The 21,595-nt window shown below is 44.0% G+C and overlaps 1 protein-coding gene and 1 long non-coding RNA gene across 2 annotated transcripts in view; one reads left to right on the top strand and one right to left on the bottom strand.

Annotated features, from left to right (window-relative positions):
- The window catches only part of LOC309796906, a 109,748-nt gene that overhangs the window by 72,926 nt on the left and 15,227 nt on the right, over nucleotides 1-21,595 (bottom strand). The window contains exon 2 of the long non-coding RNA XR_014292520.1: nucleotides 13,822-13,883. This is a non-coding gene — a long non-coding RNA (uncharacterized lncRNA). The remainder of the gene's footprint in view (nucleotides 1-13,821; nucleotides 13,884-21,595) is intronic.
- On the top strand, nucleotides 7,013-7,697 carry LOC309796905 (ferritin heavy chain-like; the record flags this gene model as incomplete). The annotated part of the gene is made up of 1 exon (XM_082610311.1): nucleotides 7,013-7,697. The coding sequence occupies exon 1, from the start codon at nucleotides 7,059-7,061 to the stop codon at nucleotides 7,695-7,697; it is 639 nt and encodes a 212-aa protein (XP_082466437.1). The 5' UTR covers nucleotides 7,013-7,058.

Raw genomic sequence — 21,595 nt, 5'->3', positions numbered from 1 at the left:
TAAAAAAAAGATACAAATGAACTTATGCATAAAGCAGAAACAGACTCACAGACCTAGAACACAAGCCTGTTGTTACCAAAGGGGAAAGGTGCGGCTCAGGGATAAACTGGGAGTTTGGCGGTCACATACATGCACACTACTATATTTTAAAAAGATAAGCAACAAGGACCTACTGTATAGCACAGGGAACTGTACTCAGTATTCTGCAATAACCTAAATGGGAAAAGAATTTGAAAAAGAATACATGTCTGTACATGTATAACTGAATCACTTTGCTGTACACCTGAAATTAACACAACATTGTAAATCAACTATACTCCAATAAAATTTTTAAAAATAAAAAATTAATGCCAATATTTCCCAAACTCTTCCAAAAAAAATCAGAGAGGAGGAGGAAACACTCTCAAGCTCATTTTACGAGGCCAACATCACCCTTGTACCAAAGCCAGAAAAGGACACCACCAATAAAGAAAATTACAGGCCAATATACCTGATAAATATAGATTCAAAATTCTCAATAAAATACTATCAAACTCAACTCAGCAGCACATTACAAAGACCATTCACCATGATCAAGTGGGATTTATCTTGAGAGGTAGGCATGTTGCAACACATCCACACTAATCAGTGTGATACCTCACATTAATAGAATGAAAAATAAAAATCATATGATCAACTCAATAGATGCAGAAATAGCATTTGATGAAATTCAACATCTGTTCATGATTAAAAAACAAAAAACTCTTAACACAGTAGGTATTGAAAGAATTTACCTCAACTTAATAACAATACATAACACGGTCATAATGTTGACAAGCTAACAGCTAATATAAGAATAAAGGTTGAAAGGTTGAAAGCTTTCCTCTAAGATTAGAAATAAGACAAGGGTGTCCACTCTCACCACTTCTATTCAACATAGTACTGGATGGTTTCGCCAGGGCAATCAGGCAAGGAAAACAAATAAAATGCATCCGAATTTTAAAGGAAAAAGTAAAATTGTCTCTATTTGCAGATGACATGATTTTATATCTAAAAAAATTCCTAAAGACTCCACCAAAAAACTTACCATCTAATCAATAAATTCCATAAAGTTGTAGGATTCAAATTTAACATGCAAAACTCAGTAGCGTCTCTATACACTAACAAAGAATTATCTGAAAATGAAGCAAAGAAAATGATCCCACTTACAAGAGCATCAAAAACAATAAAATACTTAGGAAAAAATACAGCCGGAGCAGGCAAAAGGTCTCTACACTGAAAACTATGAGACATTGACGAACAAAATCAAAGATGACATAAATAAATGGAAAGAGACTCCTTGTTCATAGATTGGAAGAATTAATATTGTTAAACTTTCCATAATACCCAAAGCCATCCATAGATTTAATGCAATCCATACCAAGAGTCCAATGGCAGTTTTTACAGAAATAGAAGCAACAATCCTAACATTCAGATGGACCCAAAAAGGACCCTGAATAGTCAAAGCAATCCTGAAAAAGAACAAACCAGGAGGCATCACACTTCCTGAATTCAAGCTATGTTGTAAAGCTACTGTCATCAATACACTACGGTGCTGGCATAAAAAGAGACACCTCGACCACTGAAACAGAATCAAGAACCCAGAAATAAACCCAAATACATATGGTCAAGTAATATTTGACAAGGGAGGCAACAATACTCCGTGGAGAAAAGACAGTCTCGTCAATAAATGTGGCTGGGAAAAGTGGATCTTCACGTGTAAAAGAATGAAATTACACCCCTATCTTACACCACTCACAAAAATTAACTGGAAATAGATTAAAGACTTTAATGTAAACCCAGAAACCATAAAACTACTACAAGTAAACGTAGGAAAAAAGCTCCTTAACATGGGTATTGGCAATGAATTTTTTGTACATGACACTTAAAGCGCAAGCAAACAAAATTTAAAAAATAAATAAATAAGTGGGATTACATCAAACTGAAAAGCTGCTGAGCAACAGAAACAACCAACAAAATGAAAAGACAACCTATGGAATGGGAAAAAATACTGGCAAACCAAATATCTGATATGGGGTTAATATCCAAAATATGTAAAGAACCCATACAACTCAATAGCATACAAACAATCCAACTAAAAAATGGGCAAGGGACTGGAATAGACATTTTGACAAAGAAGATATATGAATGACCAACAGGCATGTGAAAACATGTTCAACAGCATTAGGGCAATGCAAATCAAAACCACATGCACTATCACCTCCCACCTGTTAGAATGGCTAGCATCAAAAAGACAAGAGATAAGGAATGCCACCAGGCATGTGGAGTAAAGGGAACCCTTATGCACTGATGGTGAAATTACGAATTGCTACAGCCACTATGGAAAACAGTATGGAGATTCCTCAGAAAAATTAACAACCACATGATCCAGCAATTCCACTTCTGGGAATACATCAGAAGGAAGTGAAAACACTATGTTGAAGAGATATCTGTCCCTACCCCACACCCCATGTTCAGAGCAGCATTATTTGCAATAGCCAAGACATGGAAACAACCTAAATGGTATCCTTTCATCTGTAGATGGACAAAGGCATGGGATACATATATACAACGCAATATTCTTCAGCCATAAAGAAGGAGGAAATCCTGCCATTTGTGACAACATGAATAGACCTTGAGGGCCTTGTGCTAAGTGAAATCAGTCAGAGAAAGACAAATACTGTATAATCTTACCTATATATGGAATCAAAACAAAATAACTCACAGAAAAAGAGATTAGATTTGTGGTTACCAGAGGTGGGGCATGTGGGGAGAGGAAATTGGATGAAGACGGTCACAAAGTGAAAACTTCCAGCTTTAAGATAAATAAGTACTGGGGATGTAATATACAACATGATGAATATAATTAACACTGCTGTATAGTATACATGAAAGTTGTTAAGAGTAAATCCTAAGTGTTCTCATCACGAGGAAAAACATTTTTTTTCCCTTGTATCTATATGAGATGATTCATGCTAACTCATACTGGTACTCACTCCATGATCCATGTAAGTCAAACAATTATGCTGTACATCTCAACCTTCTCAGCGCTACACTGTCAATTATATCTCAGTAAAACTGGAAGAAAAACCATAGAGCAGACTTACGCATTTGAAGGACACTCTTGCTCCCTCAGCCATTTTTGTAACCAATCCTTGCCCTGGAGGATGTACAATAAGATAGGGCATCTTTATGTAAATATAGTGTAAGCACCAGACAGTTGGGTTTTGTTTTGTTTTGTTTTTGTAATGCAAGTGCCTGAGCTTAAGCTTCGGATTGCCTAGGCACCCACTTCAAAGACAGCTATCTTGAATAAACACACTGCCAGCTACAGGACTAGAGGAAGAGCCAGGCGGCCCCGCCTCAGAAGTTTCCTTTGTTTCGGAGATCTCTGGTCCACTTAGGGAACTGACCATCTGACCACTTGTTTTTCCCTTCTGGCATTTTCATTCCCGCTCATGTTTTAAATTCACCAATAAAGACTGAACCTGGGAAACCCCAGGCATCCCATGCTAGACCCCAATAAAGGACCCCAGGCCTGCACACGTACTCTCGATTTACCCATGACCTCGCTGTGTGGCTCCACGCATGCCATGTGTCCTCCAGGACCTGTGAGTCATAAACCATGTTTTTTTTTTCAAACTTCCCTGGTGGTTGTCACTCAACTGCGTCTTGCAATCATAATACGAACCGCAAGGTGGTGGTGGGGGGGGGCGGGTCCAATCACAATACTGGCTCCCAAAGGGGAAATGTCTGTGAGGGCTGCCTCAAGCAGTATGGCCCAGGTGAGGGCCCCAGGCATTTCTGGACAATAGCGTCACTAACTGAGAGGCTGAGTCCACCCCCAAGACTTGTGTTGTTTACCTTCCTCCTGTAGCAGTTCTTCCTCACCCCTCCTTGGGTCAAACGGTGCATCTGAGAAGCAGTCAGTAATCACAGGACCACAGCTAGACTAGAAGGCTCCACAAGGGAGTCACAGTCTCTGGCCTCATGGAACAGAGGAATCATTAGAACTCCTTCGGGATTAAAAAGTACAACTGAGGTATTGGATTTTTGAACAACACGTGCTCAATCATAAAATAACGATCAGGAAAGCACTGAGGACCAGTGATGATCCCCACTGCTCTTTGCGCTCGTTTCTATAAGAAATGGGTCTGAGTCCACTGCTGGCCACTAAATGCACAACATGGGTGGTTTTCTGACCTCTCAGCCCTACCCCTCCCCGCCCCCCGATTAAAAATCAGGTGTGAAGCGTTAGGGTCCACATTGGAGAAATGTGGTTTAGTTACGCCAAAGAGGTACACAGAACCAGTAAGCAATTTTGGCGGGTTTACGTGCATCACACTGTGGAGAGAGCGAGACGGGTGGTGCTCTTCATAAGACCTCACAAAGTACACTCCGGTTGGAAAGAAGCATACACACGTGTCAATGGTTATGTGGAGAATCGACCAAGGGACAGGAGTTTGGGAGAGAGGTGCTCAATAATTCTCTAGAAAACTGATTGTAGTCTACGTGGAAAGGAAACCCAGGTCTCTGTTCTAACCCTAGGATGAAATATTGATGACCCCCATTGAAAGAGGATGAGAGATCACAAACTGAAGAGGAAATGTCACCTATCCATGAGACCAGCAGTATGTAAATCACGAACAACCCAGCTGGAGGGGTTGGCCAGGAGGCACAGGACAGGAGTGATGCCCAGCTTCAACGCCCTCGTCCCGGCCGTGCTCAGGGGCTTGGCGGCCTGCTGAGGAAAAGTTTTGTTCCCTCTCAAACTGTGGTCCTTCATAAATTTTAAAAAAATTTACTTAAGCTTCTTTCCTAGTAGAAGCTGAGCAAGAAGAGACTGTCCTGTATGGCTGGGTACGGGAAAGCTGGCCTCGCCGAAGGTCAGGACTGTGCCGAGAAGGGGGGCAGGGGGGTAACTGAGCTGCTACAGAATCAGAAAGCCGTCTGTCCGCACCTCTTTGTTCTCTCATTATGTAAACCTGGGAGAGGCCTCAAGAAAACACATGACACAGTGTCCTGTGTATACCCCATTTTATTGACTGAGGTCACTAGGGGTGTAGCTGAGAGTCAGATCTGACTTTACTCCAGTTTCCACATCGTCTTGCACAAGAAGTTTATATCGCAGAGTTCAGTTTCCTCGTGCGGGAGATGATAAAAACAATCCTCCCTCACGGAATGGCGAGGATTAGTGAGAAGGCAGGGAATCACCGGGTCTGGTGAGGACTCATCAAATCTTTCACTGGGACTGGCGCCCTGGTCCCCTTGGTTAACTGGTGCTCACTGCGGCCAGGCTCCCGAACCCTGGCCTTCATGGAGAGCACTGCCAGGCAACCCTGCCCCAGGGACTCCAGAGGCTGCGTTTGGGAGCTGAAGCCATCTTCCACCCCCACAGATGTCTCAAACTGGTTGTTCCAGGCCTTTCTGAGCCCACTGTTGTTGCTCCTTTCTCTCTCTCTCCTCTTTTCCAAAGGCGAGGAACTGCTCAGCAAATGAGGTGCTAAGCGCCCGGCGTGCTGTGTGGTGGAGGAGACACACACAGGTCTGGGACTCCCTCCAGTCTACAGCCCTCACACTCCAACACGGAAGGCTAACTGGGACAATCCCTGGACCATCTCCCGAGCTCCGCTGCCAGCTCTGGACCAGTATCCTCCTCTTCGGGGGAGCTGCCCCACACAAACACATCCTCCAGTTCTGTGGTTCCGGGGGCGCCCCCGTTCCTACGTGACCCACATCTCCCTCACCACAGCTGACTGGTTCAGGGGTCAGCCAGTCCCAGTCCCACCCCTTATGCCTCCTGTTGTCGGCTTAAGGCCGGGCACCTGAGGACCAGCCTGGGTTTGTTCCCCAGCACTGAGGGAAATGGAAAAACTTACTCCTTGTGCTTCATGGGTCTTTGAGGGATTTTTCATTCCACTCTCCAGGAGGGAAAAAGGGAGCAGGACTGACATATATTATTGGTGAATTTAGCAAAAGAAATAAGAGCATGATGATTCGGCTCTATCTAGACTGTTTAAGTTTGGGATCTGCATTTGCACCAAGAGGAAATGCTATAAGCTTACAACGGCTTATAACCTGTAGTCATCCAGAACTTCCTTTGGGGAACTAGTCAGGGTAGGCTAACTTCTGTCACAAATATCCCAAGTCTTGCTGGCCTAAGACAGTACATCTTTATTTTTTGTTCTGACCAAGATCCAGTGCACAGTGGTGGTGCAGGCGATGGGGTGATAGTCTCCTTATGTCATTCTAAGGCTCAGGAAGGGAACCCATACGAGAGCAGGTTTCAGATAACCGCAGACCCGCTCAGCAGAAGAGGAAGAAACAAAACAGAACGACACAATCTATTACAGAAGAGATACACGAAAGTCTTCTAATGTCAGAAGATGCCAAGCTTATTGGCACTTGGGATGCTCCCTATCTTACCTACAAGCTCCACACCATGTACCCCGAATAGAAAAGACTCCCTAACTGACACACTGAGCCCCTCCATTCAGAGGAGAAGACTCTTAGTGAAATGGGCGTCCCAACTGTAGATCAGATCCATGCTAGTTACCTTGGCTGATCACATGACTCCTTTACTCCCAGATACGAATGGACAAATGTTTGCCAGATATTTGAGGAAAGTCAAAGAGAAGATCATGATGAACAAACAGGACTATTTCTGGAGAAAAAAACAACTATAATACAGGAAACGGAAGAGAACAGTACCAAAAATTACAAATTCATATTCTCAGAATTTTAAGGAAGACAATGGGTTTATAAAATGAGAACAGGGTGCTACAAGAGGGTGCAATTAGAGAACAAGAGAAAGTCCTTGGAAACAAGTATTTTTGCAAAGTTAAAAACTTAATAGATACCAGGTGCGCAGGTCAAAGTCACCCTGCCTCACCCAGGCTGTGATGGAACGTGGGAGCAGCGTCCGTGCCCCGCCCACCCCACGCGACCACTTCAGGCAACAGAACCACAAGCCCACCGCCTAACTCCCGTAACGGACACCATTTCCGGTCTGTCCCAGAGCGGCCGCCCTCTTCGACCACATGGGAACGCTCCGAGGCAGCGACCGCAGGCCCCGCGGCTTCGCCTTCACCTTGGCCTTCACGCCCGCCACGATGCCCGTGCTGTCCACCATGAAGCAAGCGCCGCCCTCGCAGGTGCGCCAGAACTACCACCCCGACTGCGAGGCCGCCGTCAACAGCCATTTCACCCTGGAGCTCCACGCCTCCTTCGTGTGCCTGGCCGTGGCCTTTTACCTTGACCGCGACGACGTGGCCTTGAAGCACTTCACCCGGTTCTTCCTGCGCCGCTCCCACGAGCACAGCGGGCGGGCCCAGGGCCTGATGCGCCTGCAGAACCAGCGCGGGGGCCGCCTCAACTTCCAAGACATCAGGAAGCCAGTCAGTGACAAGTGGAACAGCGGCCTCCAGGCCATGAAGTACGCCTTGTTCCTGGAGAACCGCGTGAACCAGAGCCTGCTCCACCTGCACCAGCTGGCCACCGACAAGAGCGACCCCCACCTGCGCCACTTCCTAGCAACTCACTACCTCAGCCAGCAGGTGGCGTTCATCGGAGAGCTGGAGGGTCATGTCACCACCCTGAGCATGATGGAGGCCCCGGATGTCGACCTGGCAGAGTCCCTCTTTGACAAGCTCACCCTGGGCGACAGCGACAAGAACTGAGCCTGGACTGGACCTCCCCAGAGCCACGGGGTGACCAGAGCCCTGGTCACCGTGCCTGCCATGCAGACGGCAATACTGCCCTTGCAGAGAAGTTCGCTTAAGTTTTTGGTTTTTTTTTTTTTTTTTTTTTTGCAACAAGCGCAGGACTCTCTTTTCCTGGACTTTACGTTAACACTTAAGTTTTTTTCTTCCACTTTTTCCGTTTCTTCCAATAAAGTTATTTGGTTCCTAAAGAAATAAAGGTCTCTCCTTGGTTCCTGTGTGCAAATCGCTCACTTTGTAAAACAGGTATCCAGGAGGCTCTCCACCCACCCATGCCACACCCACATGCAGCTCAGGATCTCCACAGAGGGAGGGAGAAGGCATTCCATGGGGCCCTGGAAAGTGCAAAATCCATCTTCCCCTTATAAACAATGTGGGTATATGGGGGGTGGTGAGGTGAGGCCCTGCTGAATGCGGGTGCCTGCGAATAGCAGGAGTATAAAAACACGGTATAAAAATCACAGTAGCGTTGCTTCTGGAGGAATGGGATGGGACAGGGATTAAAGTAAAGGGTCCTTCAACTTTACCTGAAAACTCTGAGTTCACTAAAATATGTAAATGTTAGTGTTTGTTCATTCTGGGAAGCAAGATGGAGACCCCAGAAGCCAGCTTGGCAGGGTCCCTCTTTCACAAGCTCACCCTGAGCAACAGTGATAATGGTAACTGAGCCTCAGGCTGGCCTGCACACAAACATAGGGGTGACTCCCTAGTCACCATGCTGGACATGCAGACTGCCCTTACAACACGTGCACATGTAGGTGTTTCTACTGTACTCTTTCTTCCATTAAGGTAACATGGTACCCCAAACCCCAAATTACCTCAATAGAAGGACTGAAAAATATAAGGTCCAGGCTGAGGTCAATTTGTGATATTGAATATCAAGTAGAATATAGCTCTCTGAAGGTGAAGCCAAGTTACTCTGACTCTGGCTGCTTTGAAGAATGTAGAGGATGAGGACAGTTGAAGCTGAAAGACCAGTTAAGAGATCACTGTAGCAGCCCAGAGACACAATGGGGGCTTGAACTGCGGTGCTGGTACAGGAAATGAAGAGATGCAGACAGATTTCAGATGAACTGGATGAGTCTACAGGATCTGCTTTATGGACCAGAGGTGAGGAACGGGAAATGACGAAAATAATCTAGGCTCAAGTTTGGATTTGAACACTCTGGCTGATGGTCGTGCTATTTATTAATCTGGGGGTGTTTGCAGGGGGACTCGAGGGGCTGGCAAGGCGTGTCATGTAAAATCTGAGATGCCTATTAGATACCCAAGAGGAACTGTCATGCAGGTAGCCAGAAAAACGAATCTGGAGCTCAGGGGGATGTCAGGTTTGGAAAAATACATGTGGGACATATTAGCCTATACAATATACATAGATGGGTTGAGGTCATGGAGTAGATAAGCTCACCAGAAAGGAAGTAGAGAGATCATGGCACAGGCGGCCCCAAACCCAGAGCAGCCAACACTCAGAGGATGGGATGAGACACTGGAACACCTAGAGAGCTGCTGGTCCCACTCAGACCACTGCCTCATTCCAGACCGTGGCCACCTGTGTCTGCTCAGAGTTTCTCTCAAAATCAGCCTGTTCTTACTCTCAGTGTGGTCTCTGCTTTCTCCCTTCTCGATGTGGAGAGGCGTGAGCCTATTACCTTGTCTTCTTGACTATAGGCAGAAAGACAATTATTTCCCAGTAAAAGGATTTCCCAAGGAAACGACAGACCTGCTTTTCTATGTTTGGTTTGGTTTTGTCTTTTCTATTCCCATTTTGAAACTCTTCTCTCAGTCCATTCTCTATTTGAGCTGATGAAATCTGTTCCCATGTAAACCCTAAAGTTGTCTAGGTCTGAGAAAAAATACTCAAAACATATTGTTTCTTCTGTGTCGTGTATAGTTTACAAAGGTCAGAGTTAGAAATTTTCAGACTTCGTATCCTATATTCAAAGACACATGAGTAGCTTGAGTCATTTTAGAGTTACTAGATTGCTTTTAACATTTACTGAAATATGAACAAGTTTAGCTAAGGAGTCATTTTTTTCTACATTTCCCTATAACGGTGCTTCAATACTTTCTTAAAAATGAGGATTATGGTCCTTTGAGTTTAGTTTCCAGAAAATGGTGTTGAATGGTATTTCCCCCTTTACTCTTTTTAGTCAAATTTGTTTTTTTTCACTCTTTCTCTGTCTCCTTTGAAGTCCCTGCTGTCTCTCTGATACAGTCTATCTCTCTCTCTCTCTCTATGTGTGTATGTGTATATATATATATATATATATATATATATATATATATACACACATACATATGTATATACTGTTCTCCTCTAGATATCAGGAAGCACTGGCTGAGCAGCTGTTTGTGAGTGTTTACAACTATAAATTGACTGAAGATCCTTCTTACTCTCCTGTTTTGGAGAAGCAGTTCGCTGTCTTGGATCCTTCACCACAGGTTGACTGGATTCAAATCCCAGTTGAGCCACTTCCTAAATTGGGGGAACTTGGGCATGTTATTTCACTTCTCTGCACCTCAGTTTCCTCATATGTAAAACAGGGATAATAAAAGTGTCAACCCCGTTGGAGAAAATATTTGCAAATGATGCGACTGACAAGGGCTTAATATTCAAAATATACAAACAGCTCATACAAGTCAATAACAACAACAACAAAAAAACAACCCTATCAAAAAATGGGCAGAAGACATTTCTCCAAAGAAGACATACAGATGGCCAAGAAGCACAGGAAAAGATGGTCAACATCACTAATTCTGAGAGAAATGCAAATCAAAAGTACAATGAGGTATCACCTCCCACCAGTTAGAATGGGCATCATCAGAAAATCTACAAACGACAAATGCTGGAGAGAGTTTGGAGAAAAGGGAACACTCCTACACTGTTGGTGGGAATGTAAATTGATGCAGCCACTGTGGAGAACAGTCTGTAGGTTTCTTAAACATCGAAAAATAGAGCTACAGCATGATCCAGCAACCCCACTCCTGGGCATATATCTGTAGAAAACTATAATTCGTAAACATACATGCACCCCAGTGTTCATAGCGGCACTATTTACAACAGCCAAGACATGGAAGCAACCTAAGTGGCCATCGACAGAGGAGTGGATAAAGAAGATGTGGTATATGTATACAATGGACTATTACTCAGCCATAAAAAAGAATGAAAGAATGCCATTTGCAGCAACACGGATGGACCTAGCGATTATCATACTAAGTGAAGTTAAGTCAGACAGAGAAAGACAAATGTCATATGATATCACGTATATGTGGAACCTAAAATATGATACAAATGAACTTATTTACAAAACAAAAACAGACTCACAGACATAGAAAACAAACTTATGGTTACCAAAGGTGAAGGGGGGAGGCGGTATAAATTAGGAGTTTGGGATTCGCAGATACAAGCTACTCTACACAAAACAGATAAACAACAACGACCTCCTGTACAGCACAGGGAACTATATTCCATATCTTGTAATAAACAATAAGAAAAAAGAATATGAAAAAGAATACATATGTATAACTGAATCACTCTGCTGTACACCACAAACATATTGTCAATCAACTAAATTTTTTAAAAACCATCAAACCCACTGGGTTGCTGAGATTAAATGAGTTAATGTTTTCTAAATACTTACAACAGTGCCTGGCACATATAGGACATATATTATTTGTAAGCCACCATTTATCATCATTACCATCATTATCACTCACTTACTGCTAAGTTCATTTGTGGTGTTTATGACTTGTTGATGAAAGGATTTCACCTTTATACTTTGCCACTAGGGGTCTCTCTTGCATTTCGACCAACTGTGTCATTCTGCATATCAAGAAGGAGAAATCCTTCCCAGCTGCTTGGCTGCCAGTTGCTGCCAGGCTTCAGGAGGGTAGATGGCTGTTTTCAGTGCCCCAAGCTCAGGCCCAAGCCTGGAGGTGAGTTTTGCCGTGACAACCCTCTGTGGTAATTCCCCATTTGTCTCAACCAGCCTCCCCTTTAACTCGGCCCCTAGAACAACTGTTCTGCTTATTCTTCCCCGACCCAGGTGGCCTGAGCCTCCCTCCTCTTTCCATCCTGAACTACAGTCCACTCCTCAGAGGTGGCAAAGACTGAAAGGATGAAAAGCTAATCCTGATCCCACCCATCTTCTGGAGGTTTGGACCTGAAAAGGACAGGAATGGGTGGATTGGAAGGGGAGAATGGCCAACAGGGCTACTGATAACATAATAACGAAAATTTAGGTCACCACGCACTGGATTGAGCACAGAGGTTCTCAAGCTTTGCCGCACCTTAGAGCCACCTGGGAGTTTGTAGAGCTCTCGATGCCCAGGCCACCTCCAGGACCAATTACATCAGTCTCAGGGGCAGGACCAAGACATCCCAGGTATTGAAAGCCAGTGCAAGCACCTTGCTACTCAAAATGTGGTCCCTGGACCTGCAGGTCAGTGTCATCTGACACTTTGTTAGAAATGCAAAATCCCAAGCTCTACCTCAGACCTACTGAATCAGAACCTGCATTTTAACAGGACCCCAGGTGATGAATAATAGGCACATTGAATTTTGCGTAGCATTCTTCAGCATCCTATTTGTTAAACGTGGTGGCTGCACCTTGGAATCGCCTGGGACGCTGGAAAATAACACTGATGCCTCGATTTAACCAACTCACTCAGCCATACCCTCATGTGAGTACCGGGCCAAGCACAAGAAAAACATACCAAGCACAATAAAAACCCGAACAACAATGATTGAACCAACAATTATCGATCACACACACATATTTACATACTAGCTTTTGCGCAATGCGCTGTTTTGTCACAAACTGGTGTTTTTAGAGTACGGGTTGGCAAACTACAGTCTGCAAGCCAAGTCTGGTCCCCAAGGGTTTTGATAAACAAAGTTTTACTGGAACACTGCCGCACCCAATCAATTACCTATTGTCTGTGGCTGCATACGTTGCAACAAAGACCCTGGGGCCGGCAAAGCCTAAAACGTTTCAGGAAATCTTTGCCAAGCCATGTTTTACAGTAATTTGCCACAAGCCCCGAAGTCATCTCAAGCCAGCAAATATTTTAAACTTTTCACCTGTCTTTATGCAGCTCTTTGTCTTTTCCCGTTTCCTTCCATTTTCTTGTCACTTTCAGTGAATATTCTAGAATGGCTTGGATGTTTATAAGATTTTATACACATCCCTAACCCTCACACGCCCCGGAATTGTAGTTGTCACCTTCCAGACTGACATCTTTGCGTATTTCACAAAGTCAACCTGTCAACTTTCTTTGTGTCTACAGCTTCCTGGGCTCCACGTGTGGCTTTGTTAATTAAGGGCCAGCAGTCATCTCTCTGCTGGGAGCATCAGAGTGGGACTAGCCATTTTGATTCTCCATAATCACATAGTCATCACACAAGCTGTTTAAAGTGTACTCATTTTTAAGTTACTGCAATCTATTCCAATCATTTTTCTTACTGTGAGTCATTTAAGTTTCATTAATATGCAAAGCGACTGCCTTGCCTGAGGAGGAATAGACTCCTTCCCTTTAATCTGTATTTTAACGTTTATTTTTTGGTAACATTACTTTTGGTTTACAACATGTTATATCTGATATTCACTAGGCCACATGCAACAAGGAGATCTAGTCTCTTTTTTTTCTGTGCGCTAATTCCCTGGGCATGATTTTCTTTCTCCCCAAAGTTTAATTTTTCTATAAAGTTGATGGAGAAGTAAAAGTTCCACCTTAAAATATTTTTTAGAACCGTAATCCAAGAAATAAACCTAAAATAAAACATCCTAGGAGGGAGCATTCATGCAGCTTTGGAATTTCTTTTTAGCCAAATGGCCCAATTAAAAGAGCCAAGAATTTTTAGCCAAATTCTTTCAACAAATTATCCTGGATTCTTTGAAGTTTTCTGCGCTATGCTTGGCACTAGGAATATAATATGACTCGGGCACAGTTCCTGCTCACAAGCGTGGTGGAAAAGATGGGCACACAGAGAGAGAGCACCAATCTATCTGAGGAAGAGCTAAAAGAGGAGGCTTACAAGGTGCCCTGTGAGTGCAGGAGAGGAAAGGGGTCTAAATCTTACCTGGGTCCTAGGCAACATCCGCTGTGGAGGTGACGCTGAGTCTTCAAAGAGGAACTGGAGTTCTACAAGTGGAGAATAGTGGAAAGGGTACTTTAGCTATGTTCATTTACTGCAGAGGAGCCAACAGAGTGGGAAAGGTTACAAATTCAGGAGTGGACTGGGATACACTTAGTGAAAGAAGACCCAGAGGAGACAGGGGAGAGGCGGTGGATTTACGCGACACAGGAGGTGGGACACATTTTTCCCCTTTAAGGAACTCTACCAAAACTCCTCTCTCAAAAGGAATCACTGGCTTACTAATTCACGTTACCATTTAGTCTCTTTTCAGCACTTGCTCTGCTTGATCATTCCGTAGTTCTTAACAGTGCCCTTCTTTTCTTACCTTCCTTGTCTTTTCGTGGTTTACCTAAGGTTTATCTAGAGAGAACTATATAAAGCTAACCATCCTCCTGCATTCTGCTGTTGGCCTCTTCAACCCTTGTTCAATATATATTTCCCCTCCAATTCAGCCACATCCATGGGCCAGTCATATTCTCTCTCTCTCTCTCTCTCTGCCCCCACTCCCAGGCGCTTCCCTTGACTATGACATTTGCACAGCCATCTGTGAAACATCTCCTTCTGGATGTCGCCAGAAAACTCAGTTTCCACAAGTCCCCAAATGAACTCACTGCCCCTTCACTAAACTCCCCCTAGATTTGACACACCTTCTGGGAGTCTCACAAGTAAAACATTTCAGAGTTGACCCTAGACGTCTGGTCTTACTCAGTCTGAACATCTCTTTCCTCTCCATTAGCTCTTCTCTTACCTGACACCCCACCCTCTCTTTCAGGCTCTAATCTTCTACGATCTAACAATTTCCATAATCTCTGTATTTGTCAGGGTTCTTGGTGGCAAATCACAAAATGGGATGCTGGCTAATCAAAACAGAAAAGGCATTTTTAGAAGGATGTCTGGAATATTACTCTGCCATTAAAAAGAATGAAATAATGCCATTTGCAGCATCATGGATGCAACTAGAGAATGTCATACTAAGTGAAGTAAGTCAGAAAGAGAAAGACAAATACCATATGATATCACTTATATGTGGAATCTAAAGTAGGACACAAATGAACCTATCTACGAAACAGAAAGAGAATCACGGATGTAGAAAACAGACTGGTGGTTGCCAAGGGGGAGGCGGTGGGGAAGGGATAGAGTGGGAGGCTGGGGTTAGCAGATGTAAGCTTTTATATATAGGATGGATAAACAACAAGGTCCTACTGCATAGCACAGAGACCTATATTCAATATCCTATAATAAACCATAATGGAAAAGAATGTAAAAAAAAGGAAATATATATATATATATATATGTATAGCTGAATCACTTGGCTGTACAGCAGAAATTAACACAGCACTGTAAATCAACTACACTTCACTAAAAAATATATATATATATATATATAAAATAAAAAGGAAACATGGTGCTTGCTAACCAGAGGTGAGGTCAATACTTGTCCCTTTCTTGTTTGGCCTCTGCCTGTGGCAGTTCAATACACTACGTGCTCTGTGCTGCCATGGTTATTATAAGAGGAGACCAAAGGCTGGCCTATGGAAGAGGAGAAAGTGGACTAGCAGCGGAAGGAGAAAAGTGGGCACCGAGGCCAGGAGATGAAGACCGGAGAGAACCAGAAGCAGCGAGCGGAGTTTGGACAGAAGCTGGGCGAGCAGTCATCACTGCAGCCTCGGGGGAAAAGGAAGGGACAGAGACCGACCTTTTCTGACTCCTACAACTGACTTGTTCTTAGTAATAACAATGACGGCGGTGATGGGAGGATTTGAGGGCATTCATTTTATATATCCAGGGTCTGTGCTTTTAGCTTCTCTCCGTTGCTCTTCACCAGAGACTGCATTTTCTTTCTTTTGGTTTGGCTGTCTGGGCTTGTAGTTCCGCCCAGAGGGACTGCTTCTGATCACCTGTCACCTATTCCAGGGGGGACCCAGGATAAACTCCGTGGTAACGGCTGAATGCGACGATAGGGAGGATCACGGCTATCTTCTTTGTCAAGTCACGTGAACTCTTGGGGGTTGACTAACCTGGCAGAGTTACTCTGGAGCAACTACGGAAAACAAAGAGTGTGTTTCCACTCTCTGGGTCCACACCCCGGGTTTTGGAACACAAGCCCATTCAAGAAGGAGCTCCACAATTCTGGCATATTCAGGGCAAAATCATTTTTAAGCTGTTCCACTGACTTTGTGAACCACTGCCACCCTCCTTGGAAGCCAAACAACAGCAGTATAAGCTGAGCAGTTGACAGCATAGGTTTTGGCATCACGCACACCTAAGGTAGACTGTGTCTCAGCTACTAAGTTCTGTTGCGTGGTATATTCCTCCAGGTATACATGTCAATACCTCATTGAGCATCCTGTGAAGAATCCACACTCACAGGAGCATCTGAGGGCAATGCAGACTTTCTTAAGATTCCACAGTGGAGATCAAGAAGGAATTTATAACATGCTACCCAAAGTAATCAACTTTAATATCTCTGACATTTATCTTCTCCCAAATCCCTTCTTAGCCTTCTTTGATACAATGATTTTCTCTCTGTCCTTCCTCCATACAGTGCCCAGCGTCATTGGCTCCATTCTTGTCATCCTCACCCCTACTTATTTTCTCTTCCATCTTGCTATGCAGCGTCCCCCCCCAGATCTCTGGCTCGGAAATATAAAAAGCTCTCCAGTTAACAGGACCTTTTGAGAAGGCAACTGGGATTACATGGTATTGGTTGCAAGAAGCAGAGGGAATTATTTCTTATGTCTCATGTTTGTGTAAAGGACCTTGCCTTAACTGGTATTTCTTTCTGTGTTTCCACTTCATTCCTGGAGAAAGAAACACATGGGAGCAACACAGCTAGCTCCTCTCTGCTCCCTTGTCCATTGCTCTTCAGGGATGAAAGAGTAACTTTTCTAATCAGAGACAGTAGGGAAAGGAACACAGTAGGTCTGTGTGGCAGCCCTGGAGGGGTGCCACTCGGATCCCCCTTCCAGAAAGAACCTGACAGTGAGTTGCAACAAGTGAAGTTAGGTGACAGCCTCCAGAGTTTGAAAGCCATGTTCTTCTTCTTGGGCAGCCCCAACCAATGACTGAACATAGCAGGAGTGCCGAGGCCTGGCATTTCAGCCCAAAGTGGTACCCCTTTAATAGACAGTGCTTGCTGTGGAGCTCCCCAGTGGGTTGGCAGACGTTTTGTCAAATGTGCATTGAGGGCTTCCCTGGTGGCGCACTGGTTGAGAGTCCGCCTGCAGATGCAGGGGACATGGGTTCGTGCCCCGGTCCGGGAGGATCCCGCATGCTGCGGAGCGGCTGGGCCCGTGAGCCATGGCCGCTGAGCCTGCGCGTCCGGAGCCTGTGCTCCGCAACGGGAGAGTCCACAGCAGTGAGAGACCCGCGTACCGCCAAAAAAAAAAAAAAAAATGTGCATTGAGATCTCAGGCTCTCCTGCCCAATTGTGCTTTCTCCTTCTTCTATCTTTCAAAACTTTATGTCTCAATAAAATTTTTGCACTCCTGTGTCTCAGAGTCTGCCTCTCAGAAGACCCAACTAACACAGTGTGGCTCTTTAGCTTTACCCCTTCTGTCCGTCTGTCTGTCTGTCTGTTTCTCTCTCTCTGTCCCCCGCCACCCCAAAGATTCACCCTCTCTCACAAACTCCCTGTGATAAGTTCCCCAGGAATGATTTCCCCCTGCAAGTGGGAGGCTGCATTCTCAGATATGCTGTCAGGAAGGGAGGTTCTGGGGGACTCATTATGGCCATATGTTCCATTTCATTGTACAATTCAATCTTAGAGTGACGAAGCTGATATTTTTCTCTCTTATCTATTTGATTCTTGTGTCTTATGTCTCAACTGGTTTTTGGCTCAAGAGGGAAACAAAGACCTGATTTCTTTATTCCCTTGACTCACTCCAGCATCTTTAGAAAAAAAAATTCTTACCTGTAATTTGCAATACTTGTCATTAACACAACATTGTAAATCAACTGTACTTCGATTAAAAAAAATAATAATAGAAAAAATGTCAGTGGGCAATTGTGGGCCACATTTGAGGTGTTGGTTTAGTTAATCCAAGTAAGTAGTAGTTTATCTACTAAACAATTATTTGAGACCTACTATGTGTTCCAAACTGTTGAGAGGGGAGGGGGGAATAAAATGCTGTGCAGCCCTCACAAAAGTACACTCTCGTTGGAAATAAGCATATAGAAAGAGTAATGGCTATTCGTTCAATTGACCGAGGGAAACTAGGTTGGGAGAAGGGGGTCAAACACCTTTCCCTAAAACTAGTTTCAGTCCAACAAGGAAAGGCAATCCAAATCTCTTCTTTACCTTGACAATGAGCTATTGATCTTTCCCACTGAAAAAGGATGGAAAACCGCCTCCACATACAGAAATGTCATCTATAAGTCAGAAGTACAGTATTGAAATCAAGGGTAACATAAAAGGCCATAAACAAAACGAAAAGACAACTCACAGATAGGGAGAAAAGATTTGAAAATGAAATAACCGACATGGGATTAATCTCCAAAATTTATAAACAGCCCATGCAGCTCAATGTCAAAAAAAACAAACAACCTAATAGAAAAATGGGCACAAGACCTAGACATTTCTTCAAAGAAACATACAGATGGCCAAAAAGCACATGAAAAGATGCTCAACATCACTAATTATTAGAGAAATGCAAATCAAAACTACAAAGAGGTATCACCTCACACCAGTCAGAATGGCCATCATCAAAAAGTGTACAAACAATAAATGCTCAAGAGGGTATGGAGAAAAGAGAACCCTCCTACACTGTTGGTGGGAATGTAAATTGGTACAACCATTATGGAAAACAGTATGGAGGTTCCCTAAGAAACGAAATAGAGAACTACCATAGGATCCAGCAATCCCACGCTGGGCATACATCCAGAGAAAACCATAATTTGAAAAGATATATGCATCCCAATGTTGCCTGTAGCATTATTTACAATAGCCAAGACATGGAAGAAAGCTAAATGTCCATCGACAGAGGAATGGATAAAGAAGATGTGGTACACGTGTACAATGGAATATTACTCAGCCATAAAATAGAATGAAATAATGCCATTTGCAGCAACATGGATGGACCTAGAGGCTGTCATACTGAGAGAAGTCAGTCAGACAGAGAAAGACAAATATCATATGATACCGCTTATATGTGGAACCTAAAAAAAAATGGTACAAATAACTTATTTACAAAAGAGAAACAGAGTCACAGATGTAGAAAACAAACCTATGGTTACCAGCAGGGAGGGATAAATTGAGAGACTGGCATTGACATATACACACTACTATATATACAACAGATAACTAATAAGGGTCTACTGTATAGCACAGGGAACTCTATTCAATACTGTGTAATGACCTATACAGGAAAAGAATCTTTAAAAAGAAAAGGATGTATGTGCAACTGATTCACTTTGCTGTACACCTGAAACTAACACAACATTGTAAATCAAATCAAATCAAATCAAATCAAGGAACATGTGCCATGGGAAAAAAACAAAAAATCCCACACACATTTCTCTTATAGTTCTGTAGCTCCGAAGTCTAACACAGGTCTCACTGGGCTAAAATTAAGGTGGATTCAGGACTTAATTCCTTCCGGAAGCTCCAGGGTAAAATCTGTTTCTTTGCCTTTTCCAGCTTCTAGAGGCTTCCAGCATTCCTTGGCTTGTATCCCTCTTCCTCAGTCTTCAAAGTCAGCAATGCCCATCTCTATCACTATTCTTCCACAGTTACATCTTCCTCTGACTATTAACTGGGAAAATCTCTCCTCTTTTACGAACCCATGTGAATAGATTTTGCCCACCCACGTAATCCATGACAATCTCCCCATTTCAAAGCTCTTAATTTCATCACACAGACAAATTCCCTTTTGTCATGTAAAGTAATATACTCACAGATTCCAGGGATTAGGGTGTAAATATCTTTGGGGGGACATTATTCTGCCTACCACATGCTACTTTTTTTTTCCTGTTTTAATTGAAATATAGTTGATATACAATATTACCTAAGTTGCAGGTGTACAATGTAGTGATTCACAGTTTTTAAAGGTTATGCTCCATTTATAGTTGTTATAGAATATTGGCTATATTCCATGTGTTTTACAATATATCCCTGTAGCTTATTTTATATATAATAGGTTGTGCCTCTTTTTTTTTTTTTTTTTTTTTTTTTTTTTGCGGTACACGGGCCTCTCACTGTTGTGGCCTCTCCCGTTGCGGAGCACAGGCAACAGACGTGCAGGCTCAGCGGCCATGGCTCACGGGCCCAACCGCTCCGCGGCATGTGGGATCTTCCCAGACCGGGGCACGAACCCGTGTCCCCCGCATCGGCAGGCGGACTCTCAACCACTGCGCCACCAGGGAAGCCCTGGCTTTATTTCTTTACAGAATAAGTACAGTCTGTTTCTTTTATAAAGTAACTTGCGGTGGAGATGGTAGACAGGCCCTTGAAAAGATGCTCAACATCGCTAATCATCAGGAAAATGCAAATCAAAACCACAATGAGCTATCACCTCACGCCTGTCAGAATGGCTGTCGTCAAAAAGCACAGAAATGACAAATGTTGGAGAGGGTGTGGACAAAAGGGAACCTTTAAGCTTCGGATTGCCTAGGCACCCACTTCAAAGACAGCTATCTTGAATAAACACACTGCCTGCTACAGGACTAGAGGAAGGGCCAGGCGGCCCCGCCCCAGAAGCTTCCTTTGTTTCGCAGATCTCTGGTCGACTTAGACAACTCACCATTTGACCACTTGTTTTTCCCTTCCTGAGTTTTAATTCCCACCCTTATGTTTTAACAAAGAGTGAGCCTGTGAAACCCTAGGCGCCCCATCCTAGACTCCACTAAAGACAGAACCCCAGGCCCACTACCTTTCTGCCGCAACCTCGCTGGGTGGCCCCAGGTGTACCATGTATCCTTCAGGATTTGTGAGTAATAACCCTTGGTTTTCTTTTTTGTTTTTCCAAAGTTCCCTGATGGTTGTTGCCATCATAAGAACCACAAGGGCGGGTCCAATCACAACACTGGCTCTGAAAGGGGAAATGTCTGTGAGGGCCCACCTCAGGCCCAGGTGAGTGCCCCTAGGCTTTTCTAGCCAATAGATCACTATTGGTAGGTTGAGACCAGCACAAAACAATTGGCCTTGTTGGCAGGATCGCATGACTGCCTGTGCAGTTAATCAAGAGGAATACCCGTTAGCTGCGACTGGCTTACGAGCTGACCAACACAGGTGGGGAACACCACCTGGGAACGGAACACCGCTTGCCGCAGGTCTGCCATGCTGCTACGTGCTTTTGCGTATTGCCTCTGTCGTGTGTTGCCTGCGGTATCCATGCCAAAATGTCACTGCTGCCATAATAATTCAATGAGCTCCCCAGAGCAGCCGTGATCAAGGCCATACGGTCTAATGAGACAGTCAGACCACTAATTAAAAAGGCCTTAATTGACCATTAATGTACACGAGGGTCCTCCATGCCTCCTGCTGTGCAAAAGTGGCATGATCCAATGGCTTTGTCATTTCCATCACCACAGTGACCCAAATGACTCCCTGAATTTCCAGCCCTGAATAGGCCCCATCTGACCCTAAGTCCAGAGAATTCTTTTTACAAGGCGCCCCCCTAACTACAGGGCAGCCCTACTACATTTCGAGGGGATTCCTGAAACCATCCATCAGGCAACTGGAGGGCACTGACATGGCTGCCAGACACAGAGGAGATTG

Source organism: Mesoplodon mirus (assembly GCF_964341445.2).
Source record: "Mesoplodon mirus genome assembly, chromosome: X".
Classification (NCBI taxonomy): domain Eukaryota; kingdom Metazoa; phylum Chordata; class Mammalia; order Artiodactyla; family Ziphiidae; genus Mesoplodon; species Mesoplodon mirus.
This window is presented reverse-complemented; position numbering and strand designations above follow the sequence as displayed.